Genomic DNA, 19,364 nt, shown 5'->3' with positions numbered 1-19,364 from the left:
CGTTGAGGTTTTATATTGAAAATTTTTCCCTGACCTCACCCCAGCCCAATTGTATCACTTCTTCCTCTGTACTGCTTCTGGGACTTGCTCATGCTTCAGTTACTGCATGTGCCATTTCTGATTACAAATACTGGTCTCCTCACCTGTCTCTCTTCTGGACCGTGAGCTCTCTTGGGCAAGGTCTATACTGTCATTTTCAGAGTCTAGCTTAAATTAGTGCCTAATAAATGTTTGCTGAATGAATGATTAGCCTAATGATTCAGGCGAAAGGAAATGTGAGTCCTAAATGATTTGGATAATTATGATTCAGGAGATCTGCTACCTTAAAAGGAAAACAGAGAGACATTAATTTAACCAATTTAGTAAAACAAAATTACTCACCAGAATGTAATGAACATGAAAAAACATAGATAGTGCCTTTTAAATTTTGTCAAAGACACATCTTCTGAATTTTGTGACTAATGAAATTTTCTTCATTTTTTTTCGAACTCTGTAGAAAAATCCTCGGACAAGCTTTTTATCTTTTCTGCAGAATTGTTTTGTTAATGTAAATAATTTTAGTGATTTCTACCAAACTCATCCTCTTCTTTCTCTCAAATGCTGTAGTTTAATCATCCATTCAACAAACATTATTCTTTTATTGTGTTGCTAACAAAATTATTAGAAGGCAGTGTTTAAGTATATTTGGGGCTGTTCTCTGTCATGGCTTTAAACTCTTCCTGTCCTTTTCACCTTCTAGTTTTCTCAGAGAAGACCGGGGTGCCTTTCAGGTTGAAGGAGCCGATGAAGGTGGAAGGGCTTCCGTTCTGCGAGAACTGTTGTCAGTGCGGCAACGTAGACGAGTGTCTTTCTGGAGGGAACTTTTGCAGCCAGAATTGTACTCGGCATGTCAAAGACAAGTACGTTTTTGCTCCATTCCGTCTACAAAGTGGGTTTTAGAGTGTCAGGTCATGGTGCTTGGGGATACAAGAGGCTCTCTCACCTCTGTCACCCTTTCATGCCCCCCTTTTTTTCAGAGACATTTTCTGTAGAAGTAAATGGACCTTGATCACATTACTGGACCTAATGACTTCAGTCTTGTCTGATCTGAGTTTTACTGCTCATGTTTAACCTGCAATACAACTTCTGTCGAGGCTTATCCTTCTGTTTTACATTAATTTGATTGTTTCTCAGATAAAAGTATTTAAAGTTCTCTGGACTACATACACCTTTTGATGTTACTGATATTTCTTGAAACACAGTTCTGTTTATATTTGGGGGGTTCTGAGGTAACTCACCTAATACTCTACAAATGCAAGATGAAATCAACTGAATGAAGATGGTCATAGTGAATAATGTAATGGGTTATGTTAGTGCTGATCTCAGGGCACACTGAGAAATACAGGACACAGCCATCAGATATGACTGACAGAGGGGTCACTTTGCCACTTGGGGACCATCTGGCATAATTCAAATTATTACCAAGAAGATGCAGTTTTTACATATAATTGTATACTACCAATAAATGAATTGACATTTGTATTTTGGTGGTTTCCCATGTATGTTAATCAGTACAGTCTTGTGAATTGTCCTTTTTTTGTTGGCTAGCTGATATTTCACTAAGTTACGCTTGGCCATTTTCATTTGGACTTACATTCTTTTTTTAAAAAATATTTTATTTATTTATCTTTAGAGGGGAAGGGAAGGGGAGAGGGAGAAACATCAATGTATGGTTGCTTCTCGTGCATCCCCTGCTGGGAACTGGCCCCTGCCGGGAACTGGCCTGCAAGGCATGTGCCCTGACTAGGAATCGAACCTCGATTGTCTGGTTCGCAGGGCCGCGCTCAGTCCACTGAGCTACACCAGCCAGGGCTGGACTTACATTCTCAATAATTGATAAATCTTGCTTTAAAGTTGCCCTGAAGACTAAAATATTTTTAAATAATTGAATTCTTTATTAGTATTGGTAATCCTTTATTAGTATTAGCAGATGTGAAAGACAAATAATTTTAAACTTGTAGGAATATGTTTCACATATTGTGCTTGTCCTCTTTTGAAATTAACATAGAAGCTAATTTCTAATTTCTGACCTTGGTAATGTCATGCATGATAATGGTTCGAGGTGTTCCTTATCAATGATATTCTAATGTTTATACATTTCTGTTGGTAGTTAAATATTTTTCCTTTGGAGGATGGTGTTTGAAAAAAATTTGCATTGATATTCAACATGCAGGTATTTAATAATTATTGTTTCCTGCCACTGTTTTGGATTTATAAACACAGCAGAGATCAGAAGGAAGAAAGGGACATAGGAGAAGACAATGAGGAAGAAGATGCTAAGGGTAGTCGGAAGAAAAAACCAAAACTTTCTCTGAAAGCTGACTCCAAGGAGGATGGAGAAGAGAGAGATGATGAAATGGTTAGTATCTCTTACACAACTACCTGGGAGTACAGGGGTGCTTCTTAAGTGGTAGCATCATGGTCAAAGTCACTGGCTCTGCAGCCAGTTACTGACTTCAGATGCTGCTTTCACGCCTCTCTGTTACCATCAGCAAGTTGCCTACCTGCTCTCTCTTCGTTGTGGGTCCTCACCTTAACATGAGAATAGTGAATAATAGGACCCATCCCTTAGGATGAAGGAGGAGGATGTGCTGGGATTTATTGCTGGAGGGAAAGAGGCAACAGCAGACCTTAAGTTTGGCAAATGAACCTTCAGTTTCTTGATTGCAGGAGCCCAACCCCATTTTGGTAAATTGCAGACAGACCTCATAAAAAAGCTATGTGAGTAGGTAGAAAATGGCAGAACAATATCAGGTATATTTGGGGAGAATTAATTCAAAATTTGTAAATTAAGACATAAATATCTTACACCTAGAGAATATACAAGATCTATCTATAAAAAGCCCAGCCATTGTTAATATAATGAGTATGGTTTGCATGACATCAATGTAGCCTGGTAGCCAAGGAGAGTGGACTGGAACGTGCACATGTGTGAACAGCGATGGCTTCACTGTATTAGTCAGTGGGGGCAGTAGATTCCGTTGAGTAAGCAAGCGTGTGTACTGTGTGGCCCTCATATTCAAAGTGACTGAGTGAGTAGAGCAACAAATCTGCATCATATTTTGCATTAAGCTTGAACATTCCTCTGTGGAAACCAGTCAGATGATTAAGGTTTGGGGGGACAGTGCAGTGAGGGCAACACTAATGAAAGCGTGGCACACAAGCTTCAAAGGCGGTTGAAAATCTGTTGAAAGTGATTCACGTTTCAGAAGGCCTGCAACAAGGAGAACACCTGAGAGTATTGAACATGTACAGGCTGCAATCAACAAAAATCGGTGACTGACAGTGTGAGAACTAGAAGCTGATCTGGTGATTTCAAAAACTATACTCCCTCTGAGATTTTGACACAGGATCTTGGCATGAAATGTGTCATGGCAAAATTTGTTCTGTGGCTTCTGCTACCAGAGCAGCAGAGACATCATGCTAGAGTCATGAATGATACTGGAAGAACTGTGAAGGAGACTTGGGGATCATTGTCCTATGTACAGTGTTTCTTGCATGTTGTATTTCTTCAGTAGATGTCTCTATTTTTCATACAACATGGCTTGATCTTTCTGGACAGACCTTGTATTAATGGTTCTTATGAAAATAGAACTTGGAGGTCTGGGGGCATTTCCCTTAATATCAGTATTGAACAACCTTTATTTGGTAGTCACTGTTCTAGGAGCTGAGAATACAGGGATGAACATGACAGCAGGGGACAGGGTCTCTGCTCTCGGGAACATTGCATTCTTACTAGGGGAACATGTAGTAAGATAAACAGGAGAAGTGTCAGCCTGTAATAAGTGTTGTGCTGGAAATTACAATAGGGCATTAGGATTTGCTGACTTTGTTAAGCTGCATTTTGTTAAACTCCCTTTGTTAAGGGAGGCCCCCCAGAGATGGTGGCATGAGCAATGTGATCTGAATAAGAAGAAGGAGCCAGCATTGCAAAGTCAGGAGTGAGGAGCCCTCTGGGCAGTGGAATAGCTAAGGAAAACTTCCTAATGTGTAGCATGTTTTCTTTGCAGAAGTAAAAAAAGACAATGCAGTTGAGAGTGGAGTAAGAGGCAGCTGAAGAGGTCCAGGGCATGTAGGGCTTTATGGTATACCAGAGTAATAGGTTTTCATTTTGTTCTGATCATGATGGGAAGCCATTGGAAAGGTAAAGGCAGGGGAATCCTTGGATATAATTTGTGCTTTAAAATGATCACTCTAACTTTGACCTGGGAAAGCAAAAGTGGAATCAGGGCACTAGTTAGAATATTGCAGTACACTAGCTAGGAGGGCTATGTAAGACAGGAGAATAGATTTGGGATCGATGTTAGGAGTAGGGTTGTCAGTGTGTAAAGGAAAGAGAAGAATCCAGGGTAACTCTTAGGTTTTTGGCTTTAACCACGGACTGAATACTGATGCCATTTACTGAGGATGGGAAGGCAAGGTTGGAGTATAGAACCTAGAGTTACTTACGCATCATAAGTGTGAGATGCTGACACCTAAGTGGAGATCCCAAGTAGGCAGGTGGATGCATGAGTGTGGAGTCAAGGAAGAGGTCAGGGCTGGAGGACGGACTGGGGATTTTGGCAGACAGGTGGTCTTTAAAACCTAGGGGACTTGGAGGAGACACAAGCAGAAGGACTGAGAAGAGGTTTGGGGAAAACCAGAGGAGAAGGGTCACAGAGCTGAGAGGGGACAATGTTCCGTGGAGGCAGGAGCAGGAGCCCTGCCCTTCCGCTGTGTATTTGTTGGACGTGCTCCTTCTGTAAGGACCTTAGGCTAAAAGCAACACAGTTTTCAAATGACATATTCTCACTTTCCTTAAAACTTAGGACACTAAATTGGAGAAAAGTACAAAAACCTAATGCTTTTTGACAGTTTTCTACTTTTGTCAGTGCCAATCTCATGAACTTCTAAAAACTGCAATTTTCTATTCCTACTGTAGGAGAACAAACAAGATGGAAGAATTCTGAGGGGTTCACAGAGAGCCCGAAGGAAAAGACGAGGTGATTCAGCTGTACTAAAGCAGAGTGAGTTGATTTTTTTAAAAAGGTTTCACTTGCAACTTTATGAAATTAAAAAAATTTCATGCAGGTAGACGTTTTAGTCTTAGTTGTAATACATGCTAGGGCAGTTAAGGTATACTTTTTTTAAGTATTTAAATTTTTTTTAAATTTAATTATTGTTCAAGTACAGTTTTCTGTCTTTTACTCTCATCCCAGCCCCCCCCCCATGTTCCCCACCTCCCTCCCATTTCCACTCCCGTTAGTTGTTGTCCATGTGTCCTTTATACTAGTTCCTGTAATTTTGTCTGTAAAGATTATAGTTTTGGTGATTATTGGGGAAGAGGGGTATAAGGGTAATAAAATACAGTAAAGTACAATAAAAAGACAATAAAGATTAAAAAAAGATTATGAAGAAGTAGGTAAGGGAAAGAGTCGGAGTTAGTATCATCTTCCAATTAGTGTTGGGCAAACACAAGAACATCGTCCTTTATTTTCTTATCAAATAGGTTTCGTTTACTTCTGCACCTTCATTAAAACCTGTGTTCGTGTTCATTTCCTAATATTGTGAGTTTCTTACAGTTTGTCTCAAACCGTAGCCTCCTGACCATTTTCTTTTTGGTTGTTCCCCTGGCAGCACTTGATTCTCATGTGAAATCCAGCCCTCAGGCCCCTTCCCTTAGTACTTGAGCGGATGCACTCACCACCTTCTTTGGCACGGACCTCACGTCATTTTCGTAGAGGTCTCAGTGGCCTCCACTGGTGGTAGCCCCTCCCACATCTGCCTGACCAGTTCCTCCTGTTAGGTCAGTCCGATTTGCGCAGCTCCACTCCAGCCAAATCAGGGTCAGGAACCCAGTGCTCCTCTTCTGTGATTGGATGCGTTCCTTGGTTGCTATCTCTTAAGTCTTCAAAAAGGGTTTGATATATTTCTACCTGCCTCAAGCGTACAGTCTGCCTTTTACATGTGGGGGAGATGACTTCTATTTTATGTTACTGAGATTAAAGGGAATCAATTTTCAGTTACTTATTGCTTTGTGTCAAAAAATGTCATTTATCTTTCTCTCCCCCTTCATTTCTGTTCTCAGGGCTCTGTCTCCTCTGGGACCTTGTTCCTTCAGTCCTTTATTTTTAACCCTTAGGTATTCAGGCTTTTTTCTCTTCATGAGCTCCACCTTAGCTGGTTCAATCTCACTGCCAAAATACCTTTCCCTTTAATTTTGTTACTTATCAAGCTATTGCATTCTTCCTTTTATTTCCATTACTTGTCAGATTAATCCAAAATAAAAGTGAATATAGTTGACACCTTAGCATTATCACTTATATATTCTTTTGCTGCTCAATATCTGGCCCTCACTGAGTTGATTTTCTTCTTCTTCTTACAAATTGGTAGCCATTACCTAACCACTCAGTACACTAGCCACTTTTCATTTTCAACTTCTTGATCTCTTAGGCAGTTTTTGGAGTGTCCTGCCTCCTGAAGTGCTCACTTCCTGTAGCTTCCGTGGTACTGTTCTGCCCTGCTCTGGCTTCGTAATTGAGTTCTTCTTTCTTCCTTCTGCCCTCCTGACTGTGGATGTACCCTGCAGTTCACTGCTTAGCTTTCGTTTCTTTGGCAGAGCAGGGGAGAGAAGAGACTTACCAGTTGTGGTCACGAGGGGAGAGCCAGGCCTAGTGGTGGTGTTTAAGAAAGTAGAGTTCACATGTACATCTGTGGTTCACTTGTCTTTCAGGTTTGCCTCCTAAAGGAAAGAAAGCCTGGTGCTGGGCATCCTACCTGGAAGAGGAGAAAGCCGTGGCAGTGCCAGCGAAGCTGTTCAAAGAGGTCTGGCTCCCGGGAGAGCTCTGTCTCTCAGGGCGGAGGGGCTGCGGAGGAGCCGCAGTCACGGTTGGCCTCGCCACTGTCCATTAGGACGCATGACTTGGGATAATTCCTACTGTTTTTCGTGTGTGTACTTACGTGGAGGGGCACCTCTCTTAGTATACACACACACCTTCTGCCCATGTGGGTGCAAGGGCACAGACCTGCACACGTGCCCTTTTCTCTCAGCATTTGCCAGCTTTCACTTAATTTTAAAAGATGCTTCTGCTATTTGTAAAAAACTGGTAGGTAAAGAAAAGCTGGCATGAAAGTTCATGTCGACATCATGACTTTGGGAGAATAAAAATGAGTTACTGAGGTTTATATGATACCCCAACAAAAGTCTAAAAACGAGTTACTATAGTAAATATAATAAAAGTATTTGGTCGTAAGTGATTTAAAGTCAGTTAAAGGTATAGATACCAAGTGTAGTTCTAGCCAGGAGCTGCTGCCCGGGGGCCCAAACGGATCGTAAACGTTTCTAATAAAGGGCCAGAGAAGGAACTTTTAGGCTTCGTGGTGCATCTGGTCTCAGTGCAACAGCTCGACTCTGTTGCTTTAATGAAAACAGCCACAAACAATATATAAATGAATGAGTGGCTGTGTTCCGGTGGAGCTTTAATTACAAAAGCACATGGTGGGCTGGATTTGACTCATAGACTGTAGTGTGCTGACTCCTGGTTTTAAATTACTTAATTATATTTAATCACGGTATGTAATAAGTCTGTCATCAATACCTTGTTATATATGTGGGAACATAGGGACTTTTTAAAAAGTGGTGACTAATAAATGTTAGGATGAGTACATCTACACTAAGCATATTTAATTTAAACATAATAGTCGTTACATATGAACTTGTTATATATGATTATATTCTGTAACTTTGGTCCTTTGAAGAATAGCCTTTTTACATTTTTAAGAAGAAATTACATGTGGAAAATGGAGACAATTGTACTTGAACAATAAAAAAAATTTTTTTAAAGTAACATGGACAGAAAAAAACAATGCTCTAAAAAAAAAAAGAAATTCTATGTACAGATAAGCTACACACCTCCCCCCAAATCCTCTCCCCTCTGTTAACAAGATGATGATGATATGTTACTCAAAATATTGTGAACTTTGCTTTTTTTTAAAACTTAGTTTGGAAATTATTTCATCTCAGTTTATTAGTTCCTTTATTATTGTTTTATATTAATGCATAAAATGTCAACTTATGGGTACTCCATAATAATTTAAGTTGCTTCCTATTGATTAACATGTGAAATATTGACAAATACATGATACACACATATATATGACATACATATATATTTGAATAGGGAGCAATTCAAATTATAGATCAGACATAAGATGGAATACTATATATTTGTATAAAATATAGATACACAAATCTTTTGCCGTGTTTTAGTGAATAATCTGTACACCCGTCATTTTGCACATGTGTGGGTAACTGTTGGATAATTTCCTAGAATTAGAATTGCTGAGTCATAGAGAATTTTTTTTAATAGATACCATGAGATGGCTAGAGGTCATACCAGTTCGTATCTCTGCTAGTGATGTGCGTGTGTACCTATTTCCCTAGAGTCTTGCCAACAACATTATCAGACTTTTTTTATCCTGACCAACCTGATAAGTGAAATACATTTTTTGTGTAATTTCACTTTTTGTGACTCTTACAGGTGAGGTTGAGCAACTTTTCAAATATATAAGACATTTAAATTTCCTTTTCTGTGACCTGTTTATGGTCTTCGTCCATTTTCTATTGGATCATTAGGTGATCCTTTTTCTCTTGAATTTTAAAAAATGTGTTCAGTCCTGTGGCCCAGTTGGTTGGGCATCCTGCCACAGGTGAAAAAATCACTTAGGGCCCCGGCTGGGTGGCTTGGTTGGCTGGAACGTCCTTCTGTCCACCAAAAAGGCTGCAGGTTCCTTCTCCAGTCGGGGCACATACAGGAAGCAACGGATACTTTTCTCTCCTTTCTGCTCTCTCTCAAATCGATAAACATATCCTTGGGTGCAGATTTTTTAAAAACTATGTATCTGGTTAAACAGTCTTTATTTAAGAATGGTTATTATTCATGTTTCTAATTAGACTTTCAGGATAAAAATTAACTAGGAATGCTGTCATTTTTTCATTGTAGTATCAGTCCTTTCCATATAACAAAAACGGGTTTAAAGTCGGCATGAAATTAGAAGGCGTGGACCCGGAGCATCAGTCTGTGTACTGCGTCCTCACTGTGGCTGAGGTAAGCTTTCCTTCCTCTTTATTTCCAAAATAAAGTGGTGATTATGGAATTTTAGTGATGGGAAAAGATGCCACTTGTTGAGTGCTTACTTTATGCCGGGCATGGTGCTGAGTATTTTGTGTGCATTACTTCATTTAATCTTTACAAAAGTTCTCTGTGGGTCATGCTTTTTCATCCTGGTTTTCTAGATGAAAGAACTTAAGCTCAGAGAGGTTAAGTGATGTATACAAGGCCACACAGCTTCTAAGAGGTAGTCTTTCCCATGCTGTGTTCTTTTAAACTTTATTCTAAGATTGTATTTATTTATTTTTAGAGAGGGGAAGAGAGGGAGAGAAACATCAGTTAGGTTGCATCTGGTTCACACCCCGACTGGGGACCAAACTCGCAACCCGGCCATGTGCCCCAACCGGGAATCGAACTGGTGACCTTTTGGTTTACAGGACAACGCCCAACCAACTGAGCCATGCCACGAATCAGGATGCCCTACTATGTTTTTTAGCATAAGGAATAGATCAACAGATGTATTTTTTTTACTATTTTGAGGTACCCCTGTGAAATTTTTCGGGGAAAAAATTGTCCAAGTCAATTATATATATCTTAGTCTAATATACAAAGTGAGGCAAAAGTAGGTTTACAACATTGAATATTTGAAACACAGAATTTATTCTTATATTATTATTTGTTAATTATTATATTATTTTCCATATGAAAAACTGTTAGCTACTTTTGCCACACCCTGCGTTACTGAGAACAGTTCCTCATATTGCTCCCTCCCTTGAGCCAGGGATGTGTATCTTTTTAAAAATGTCCCCAAAAGAGTGAGATGATCTCGTGTATTAGTTTTATTTTTTGTAGCAACCTTTCACTTAGTGAATCTGTTGAGAGCCTTGGCTTCTCTAGAATATGGTCACACCTGGTGGCTGGATGCTGACAGTCACAGTGGATAACCGTGCACAGTTGCAGAGAGAGTACCAGGGGGCAGAGAGAGTACCAGGGGGCAGTACCAGGAAAGCTGCATTTTATGAAAGCCTGGTGAGAAAGCAGATTCAGTAAGCACAGACCACTTGTGAAATGTCGAGCTGTGAAAGGGAATGGGATCTTTTTAAGCCCTGTGTGTGTAGTGTGTTTCAGCTCTTGGTTTTGAAGAATATTTATTTTACCTTGTCTCGTTTTTTATTATAGCAGTAATGTTTGCTCATCATGAAAACCTCAACTAGTATAAGGGTATATATTACAAACAATAAGTCCTCTCCCACCCTCTTCCCTGATTTAACGTCCCAGAGATAACAGCTCTTAGTAGTTTACTGTGTTCCCTCCAGATGTTCTTCTCTTCATGTAAAAATATGTACATGTATATTTTTCTCTTTTACATATTGATGGTATCATACATAATAGTTTGTGCTTGCTTTTGTGACAGTGTATCTTCTGTGGTATATATACATAATATTTTTTAACCATTTGGTAGTATTGCATTTCACTGAATTGTCATAATTCTTTTAACTGTTCTCAGGTGGATGAAAATTTGAGGGGTCTGCACTTTCTCATCACTACAAACAGTGCTGGTGTGAATACATTTACAAACATTAAAGTTTTTCATGCATGTTGCTATTTGTGCTCCAAAAAAGTTTTCACAGTTGTTAACATTCTCACCAAGAATGTAGAAGAAGCCACTAGGGAGCAGATAACTGTTAAGACCAGGATAGGAGAAGGGGGATCTAGATTGTTTGCGGAGGTCCAGCCGTAACGGGGTGGGGGAGGAGTCTCTCCTTGAGTTTCTTCCGGAGGGATGGGGGCGTGTGCACAGGCAGGCTTGTCAGTTTGGAGGTGGGCATTTGAGGGAACACCCTTTCTATGGAAAGTAAATTAATCATCAGCCTAGAGTGAGGATGGAGTTTGTAAGTGAAGGAGCGGGAGGAGGATTGAAAAGGTTTTTAAAAGATACGAAGAATGGGAGTGGGAACTAGACAGGCCCTTGTGGAAGGATTGCTCTTCAGTAGGGAGAGTCCAGGGTACAGGGACATTCAGTTCTCATTGAGTTAGATACAGTTCATAAACAGCAAATACTGCACTATTGCTCCTAAGAGAATTAAAAGGTTAGGTTCCTGTGAGCCTCTGGTCACAACATTTTTGTCAGTTGATTAATATGTAGCCTTGTTTATGTGTTTCTGTTTGGAGAGCTTATCATTTAATATCTGCTGTTGATTCATTAACATTGAACTCAGGCCAGCAGCACTTTATAACTTATACCTGGTGAAGCTTATCTAGTGTACCTGTCTTCTCTGTGAGGCACTTAGGAACACTAGCCAGCATTTCAGCATTGTGCTTGGAGGTCATTGTAAACAACAAGCTGACCCACAAAAAGCACAAACTTGAAAAACACAGCACTGAGTAGACTGTGCAGAGGCACCTGCTAGCAGTGTGAGACCCGAAACAAGGTGCAGAGCATGGCCTTACCTCACCTTATCTGGAACCTGGCCCGAAGGCCCACTCACATTTCTGCCATGCTGAGCGTGCACCTATACCCAGATACCACACATATTATTTATGGGTTATAAATAAATTTTACCAAATTAGGCAGATTCACAGATATGAAAATGAAACCTGTGAATAACGAGGATCAACTGTGTCTCTTTTTTCCCTCAGCTCCAGTCCCTAGACCAGGTGTAGGTGCATAATTGGTGCATATTGGGGAGATTGGGATTTTGTCAGGCAAATGTTTGAGGAAGGACTCCCAGGCAACAGTTTTAAAGTGTTGGCAAGAAAATGTGTTAAGTAATTGCCAGGGTAGGAAGACTTTGGAGTGAGGGGGCTTGCTGGGGAAAAGGGGGAAGGTTCAATGTGATGAGATGCTGGAGTTTTTATTGAGATTGAGGAGGAAGTGCCCTGGGAGCAACTGGGTTAGCAAAATGAATAGAGGAGGTCTTTGTAGGGTGGACATTTAATAGTCGAGAGGCAGTGCAGTTTCTAAATGAGACAGTGTCCATGGGGGACGGTGCCTGAAATAGAGAGTAAATGCAGGGAGCCAGGGTCCAGGGTATCGGACGAGGCACCCATGTGTGTGATGGAACTATTCAGAGTAGAGAAGAAAAGAGTAAGCCCGGGGTCGTGTCTGATGAGTGGGAAGGCACAGCTGGGAGAGGAGCACACAGGATGAGAAGGGCAGTGTGGTGCAGCCACACGGCACGGGCCTCGGAGGGATGGAGAGCAGGGGACGGAGCAGCCTCCACTTGAGGGATGGCTTGAGAAGGAACAGCTAGGATGCCTTTGAGCAAGGAGGTTGACGATGTAGGAGACAGTTTACCAAAGCATGGGGTTCCAGAGTCCATAAGGCAGAGTAGAGAGATGGGGGGAACAGAGGGAGGTTGAGTCAGGGACAGAAGCTCAGAGGTGATGCTGAGAGACTAGAAGGATAGATTAATAAAGGGGCTTATTTCTTAGCCACTGACCAGAGACAACTGAGTGTAAAGCAGAGTAGGTTTGTGTAGCTCTCAGGCTTATGAGAGAAGCATCCCCTGAACTCCTTGGCGTGGGGTGGGCGTGGGCCTTGGAACAGCCACTTACCCTTCTTGGGAGATCGTATTTTCAGGGATCCCAGTCCCTGCTCTGCAGAGGGACACTAGTCTCTTCTCTGGGGGCTCAGCTGAGCGGTAAATTTTATGTAATATAGCAATGTGTTCTCATTGAAAAAATACTAATATATAAGATAAAACATAAAAAGTTCATCACTCCCTTTTGACTCTTCCTTTTCACTCCCATTTCTCAGAAGAAATTATTGTTAATATTAGGCATATATTCTTACAGACCTTTTCCCATATCTATATGTACATGTAACTATGTATATAAATGTGTGGTACACATATGTTTATGTGTACATGCATCATTATGATATACACTAAATGTGTACACATAAGTACACACATGGACTCAACATACAATTTGCTCATTACCTGACTCGCCCTCTACAGTTTGTTTTAGAAGACATGCGGTGGCAGTAACAGTACAGCTTTTCTTTTTTGGGATTGTTCGTTGCCCTGGCTCTGGACTCCCATCTCAGGCTTCATGTTCAGGCTTCTGCAGGGCGGGTGCTCCTGGAGTGCCTGGATGTCTGGTGTGGTGTGTGGTTCCTCTGTAGTGTATGTATATATGTATATATGTATATATGTATATACATATATACATACACTACAGAGGCCAAGGCAGAGCGTGACCCAGCTGAGACTCCATAGACCCATGTGACCTTTTTAACTTGGGATTTCCCCAGCTGCCGCCCTTCAACATGTGTACTTCCTCAGCTTTCAGTGTGGGTCACGTGAAGTGATTTCTTACTGGCATTCCAGGGAGCCTGTATCACCTAAGTGTGCATTGGGTAGGCTTTCCTTTCTTTCTGCCAACCCAGGAGCTGGTAGAGAGGAGGGTCTGTTGGACTTCAGTGTGTGTGCACCAGTCGTGGTCTGGCTGGATCTCACCATGTGTGGAGCTGTGTGAAGGACGAGGAGCGTGCATGCAGCCAGCGTGCAGTGATGCCTCCACCCTGGGACACTGCAGGGGCGGTGTGCCCCCCCTGTGCTGGGCTGGCTGCCTCCCTGCTGTGCTCCACGGTGACACATGCTGGCACAACATAGCAGATGAAAAGGAATGTGTATACGTCAGAAAAGTATCTCCATCCCGAATCCACATGCTCCTGGTGGAAGTGGAGATAAGGCCAGAACACAGAGGCTCAGCATTTCTCGTATACACAATAGCCTTGGCCTTCACATTTTGTCATTTGTTTGCTTGTTTTTGCTGCTCTAAATGCAGGTACTTTGATTAACATAAACTGTATCATAATAGATGTCCATGTACATGAGTATTCTGGGTGTTTTTCTTTTGTTTTTTTTAATCAATCAACTGTCACCCGTTTCAGGTGTGTGGATACCGGGTCAAGTTGCACTTTGATGGGTATTCAGATTGCTATGACTTCTGGGTAAATGCAGACGCTCTGGACATTCACCCAGTTGGGTGGTGTGAGAAAACTGGCCATAAGCTCCATCCTCCCAAAGGTATTGTACTTTTTTCTTTTATATTTTAAATCTACAAAAAGTTACTTTTTTACATGTTAATTTGGAATTTTTAAGAAACAAGCTTTTCAGGTAGGCCCAAATTCAAGCTTATTGTCCACAATTAAAAATACATTCATTAAAGTGAAAGAAAAAAGCAGAATCCTATTGAAGAGAATAAACTACCATATGTCCATGTACTTATTTGCATATAAAATAACATTTGTGTGATATTTAATTTTGACTACAAATAAATTTTAGCTATGCATATATATATTTAAAAAACTGATTTAAAAAATTACTTCTAACCTGTTTACAAACCTGTTTATTGATATTTCCATATATAGAAAAATCTCAAAAATTGTGCATTAAATTTATAGATGTTAATACTTAGGGGATTGTGAAGCTCAGTATAACACTAAAAATTGGTTTAGGCTGTGGTTGAACTAATAACAGTTACTTTTAAATTATTGAGTGCTTTATATTATAGTCTTCCCATGATTTTGCCTGTTTTCATGTTTGTTTAAAAGTCCAAAAATAACATACCATCTTTTCAGTCCATCTTCACTTAATAATACCTTATTTCCTTCTTTTTGAGCTGCTACACACAGTATTTACATGATATCAAAGATTTAGGTTACTAGTTTCTTTTTGGCCTCAGTGTTATTGTTTTTTTATGGACTAGATATCCTTTGGTTTTAATTGAAAAATTAATGGCAAAACAGTGTTGTTCAAATGTCTGAAGAATTACACAAAAACACATGGAAAAAATGAGGGCAAAAAATAAAATCTATAAACATTTATATAAATTGACCTCTTTACCTATGGTGAATTATTAGCTCTTCATTTTTTGCTGTCTTACGGACTTTAGAAAATAGAAAGAGAGCAAATGAACAGATAAAATAAAATGCGAGATTTCTTTTTTTTCCTAAGGAGATGTTGGTTTTTATCAACATTAAACATTGAAATTGTGAAAATTAAGGCAAGGACATTTCCATTATTGTAATTTACCAATGTGCTGACTTCATAAATCTTGAATTATCAATCCTCTAGTGATAGGCCAAAAAGATTTTATCTCTTCTATTATTTTTTTTCCAGCTTCCCATTTGTACAAATTAGTTTCCTGAAATAGAATACTGAGGGAAAAATAAAGAGTTTGACTATTCTAGATCACTAGTCTACTGCTAAGGAGTCCTACCTAAATACTGATAAGGAGTTACTGGGAAATAAAAGGAAGAGCACCTAAATATAATGTATATTTGCTTCCTTTCATCTTTTTTTAAAAAGACCTATTACCATCATTCAGAATTGAAAAAATATATATAATTTATTGTAAATAAACATGACCCATGTATAAAAATTCATAGTTGTGAATTATGTTTTAAATTTTATTCTTTAAAAAATTACTTGATCTCCTGATTTTGGCATGTTGGAGTTACAGTTAAAAGTAGGAATAGAAAACTTAGTGTGAGATATTTTTGATATGTTACTAAGTCTGTTTATGTGTTCTTACCGTAGGTTATAAAGAAGAAGAATTTAATTGGCAGACGTACCTGAAGACATGCAAAGCTCAAGCTGCTCCCAAATCATTATTTGAGAATCAGAATATAGTAAGTACATCCAAAAGACCTTTTCTTTGGGGAAAAAAAGTAGCTGTTGGATAGGGTAGATTACAAGTGTTTCATAGGATAAATTACAGGTAATAACAAGACACTATAACACATTTCATTGCTTTGGTAAATAGAGTACTCTTACCTTAGTTAAACTTTAATAAAATTAGCTTAAAATCTTCATAAATATCTATTGCATAGCCATATCATCTTTGCCTTTTTTTGTTGTTGAGTGGGAGAAGGCAGCATAGTACAAAATGCAGATGTAATTTACAATTAAGGTGCATTGAAAATTAATTCGATGGGATGCTTTATTGTTATTGTTACTTGTTCAGGAGTGCTGTTCAGATGGGATTCTGTAGTACAATAAATGTAGCCCTGTTTAGGTTTGCATGCCAGTGACTGATTTACCTTCACTGCAGCATCTAGCTTTATTGTAACCGAAGCACAACCTGGATGTGTGTGTGTTCTCCTTAACCTGTATTACTACTGTCCTTTACCTTTGGCATCTCTGAGGAGGCCTGATACTGTACATATAGTCTTCCTGGCCCAAGTTCTGATCAAATTGAAAAGAATGGAGAAGAAGCGGGTAGAACACCACAATATTACCTTTACAACTGATAAGAGCTCAATTACCTGGCTGATATTTGCTATCAGATGAGTTTCTTAATTCTGAGCCCTAGAATTAAAGAGATTTACAGGCCCCTCCCACCCCCCCACCAAAACCCAGGAACCCTGGAGCAGAGCGCACATACCCACCCACAAGAACCGAGCCGCCCCTTAGAGGAGCATAAGTGGAAACCATGCACCCTGTAGTACCGCTTACGTTTTAGGGTATGACCAGCTCCATCTTCCAGATCCACCAGGCACCAGTGAGTGAAAATGTGGAAAGAGGCAGGCAGCAACATTTCAATTAACGTTCCCTCCAAATGAAGATAAATACAAGGATTAAGGGAAAACGTTCTCCCCCAGCCCAGATAGCCTCCATTTGGGAAATGATTTTACCCAGTTGTTTTGAACATCAACGTAATGCCTAAAAGATTCTAATCAAATTGAACATAAGCCTGGTGGAATTAGAGAACTGAAGAGAGGCGTGCACGCACCTGTGTGTGTGTATGTGTGTGTAGGTAGGTAGGTAGCTAATAGAAAATGAGCCAGGTTCAAATGTTAAAGTATCATGATTGAAAGGACAGATTCATTGCTGAAATGTAAATACTGCATTTTTGGTGGGTATTCTGTTAAGACAAGGCCAGTCAGGTGGAAAATTCAGTGGCTGGCTTTCTCTGCTCCAAGTTTCCTAATCACTGTCTGGTTCCCTGATGAAGACTTCCATTGGGGATTTGAGTGACTGCTTTAAACCGTCATCTTAAATTTCATGCTTTGCTAGTACACAGCTTAATGTGTTGGGCTGTGTGACTGGTATCTTAAGCAATTGATTTTTGTATTTTTAGACTCCTCTACCTTAGAATACTCAAATATTTATGGTCAAAACTTTGATAAGTAATTTCAGGACTTAGAAGTTACAGTGAAGGTGTCTCTGTCGCATTAGTGACTGCTTCTTCAATTCAGACAAAACTTAATTTTTAATTTTCAGGGACATGGCTATCTACATTTTTTTAATGATAGCAGTACAATTATAGAAAAGAGAGACAGCATCTATTTTGCTTAGAGTAATTAGAATTGTATCAGGATACTTTAGTATGGACAGAGGATTTTTTAAAGAAGTACAGCAGTATTGTGATTGGTAAAACTAATATCCAAGTACAGTTGTCTGAGATTAGGATATTTTTCCTCACAGAAGATTTTAGGGGATGTTTACATTTTACTGCACCTAAATACTAAATTTTATTGAATTTTTATTTTTTAAGGTTTTATTCATTTATCTTTAGAGAGAGGGGAAGGGAGGGAGAAAGAGAGGGAGAGAAACATCAGTGTGTAGTTGCCTCTCACATGATCACTGGGGGCCTGGCCTTCAACCCAGGCATGTGCCCTGACTGGGAATCGAACTGGCAACCCTTTGGTTCACAGCCTGCACTCAATCCACTGAGCTACACCAGCCAGGGCAGTTTCACTGAATTTTTATTATCTTAGTTCCATGTTCCAGATGGCTGATAATCTGTGAATGTCCTTCTATTACAAACTGTCTTTGAATGGCTGTATGTATTAATAGCCAGTTCTTTGGGTGATGTTGTGGATAATATCGGTAGTGTGAAATAAAAGTTGTAATAATTTGCAGCATTTGATTTATGAAGATGACCTACTTTCAGTAGAGTACTCTTTTGAGTGATCTTTTCAGAAGTGGGAGTGAATTTGTATTGACTCATACACATTTTTAACTTGATTAAGTACATATTTTGTGTGACATAATTCTCACTGTTAACTCTATAATCAAGGAGGAGAAAAACAGGAAGTAAACTTACCTGGTGAATAAAACTTGCCTAACAAGTACAGTTGTCCAAGGTACCAAAACACATATTAATATTAATTAAACTCTGAGGTTGTGGGTGTTTTAGTTTTGAGTTCCAGAGAGTTAAATGGGACAGTTAATTGGGTGTAGCAACAGGGCTTTTTTTTTTTTTTTTGCTGCTGCTTGTTGGAAAGCGATCCTGTGGTAAAATCGGTGCATGATTTTCAAATTATTCGAATACAGCTGATGGATGCCAGGCCTTCGAGCAAAGGTGCCGAGGGGGGGCGGGGCTTGCTGTCGCGTGTATGCTTATCCCTAATTAAATCTGTGTGTTTCATAGACAGTGATCCCATCAGGCTTTCGAGTTGGAATGAAGCTTGAAGCTGTAGACAAAAAGAACCCTGCATTTATCTGTGTTGCTACGGTAACAGATATGGTGGACAATCGTTTCCTGGTACATTTTGACAACTGGGATGAGAGCTATGACTATTGGTGAGACATTTTCCATTGCTCTGTGTGCTTTCCCTAACTTAGTGTTTATCCGTGTAAACCATGGTTTGAAAGCAATTATAGTGTGAAGCTTAGAACAGAAGATAATACTGCTGCCCCTCTCTTTTCCATTGCAGATGTATGACTTTTTACCTGTCCCTTGTGGCGTGTATTTCTAAATAATATCCTTTAGTTCTGCTTCATGATTTGTCTTTTAGTTGACTTCCTCCTGGGGAAGCACAGTGTGCACACCCCCACCCGGCACATGCTCACTCTGGGAGGCACGCACAGACTCACAATTGCCCCTGCATCCCTTATTTTTCGGAAAAATAATTTTCTTTTTCTTTTTAATTTATTTATTTTAACTATTGTTCAAGTACAGTTTTCTTTTACTCCCATCCCAGCTCACTCCCCCCCACCCCCCGGGTGCTCCCCACCTCCCTCCCATTTCCACCCCCCTAAGTTTTTGGCCATGTGTCCTTTGTACTTGTTCCTGTAAACCCTTCTTCCCCTTTCCCCCTGAAATTCCCTCCCCTCTCCCCTCTGGTCACTGTCAGCCTGTTCTCTGTTTCAGTGTCTTTGGTTGTATTTTGCTTGCTTGTTTGTTTAGGTACCTGTTAAGGGTGAGATCATATGGTATTTGTCTTTCACCTCCTGGCTTATTTCACTCAGCATAATGCTTTCCAGTTCCATCCAT

General features: G+C 39.9%; 1 protein-coding gene across 9 annotated transcripts in view; it reads left to right on the top strand.

Annotated features, from left to right (window-relative positions):
- Nucleotides 1–19,364, top strand: part of L3MBTL3 (L3MBTL histone methyl-lysine binding protein 3) — a 98,347-nt gene that overhangs the window by 27,008 nt on the left and 51,975 nt on the right. For 7 of the 9 annotated variants that reach the window (XM_037045769.1, XM_037045762.1, XM_037045766.1 and 4 more), the window contains 8 exons: nt 740–899; nt 2,263–2,398; nt 4,961–5,045; nt 6,752–6,843; nt 9,021–9,125; nt 14,029–14,164; nt 15,680–15,771; nt 18,519–18,670. In XM_037045769.1, the coding sequence (XP_036901664.1) occupies nt 740–899; nt 2,263–2,398; nt 4,961–5,045; nt 6,752–6,843; nt 9,021–9,125; nt 14,029–14,164; nt 15,680–15,771; nt 18,519–18,670 (958 nt within the window). The remainder of the gene's footprint in view (nt 1–739; nt 900–2,262; nt 2,399–4,960; nt 5,046–6,751; nt 6,844–9,020; nt 9,126–14,028; nt 14,165–15,679; nt 15,772–18,518; nt 18,671–19,364) is intronic. The other 2 variants (XM_037045770.1, XM_037045768.1) reach the window with 1 other exon arrangement.

The sequence above is a fragment of the Sturnira hondurensis genome, unplaced genomic scaffold, assembly GCF_014824575.4.
Source record: "Sturnira hondurensis isolate 20B ecotype Veracruz unplaced genomic scaffold, ASM1482457v3 Scaffold0004474, whole genome shotgun sequence".
NCBI classification, from domain to species: domain Eukaryota; kingdom Metazoa; phylum Chordata; class Mammalia; order Chiroptera; family Phyllostomidae; genus Sturnira; species Sturnira hondurensis.
This window is presented reverse-complemented; position numbering and strand designations above follow the sequence as displayed.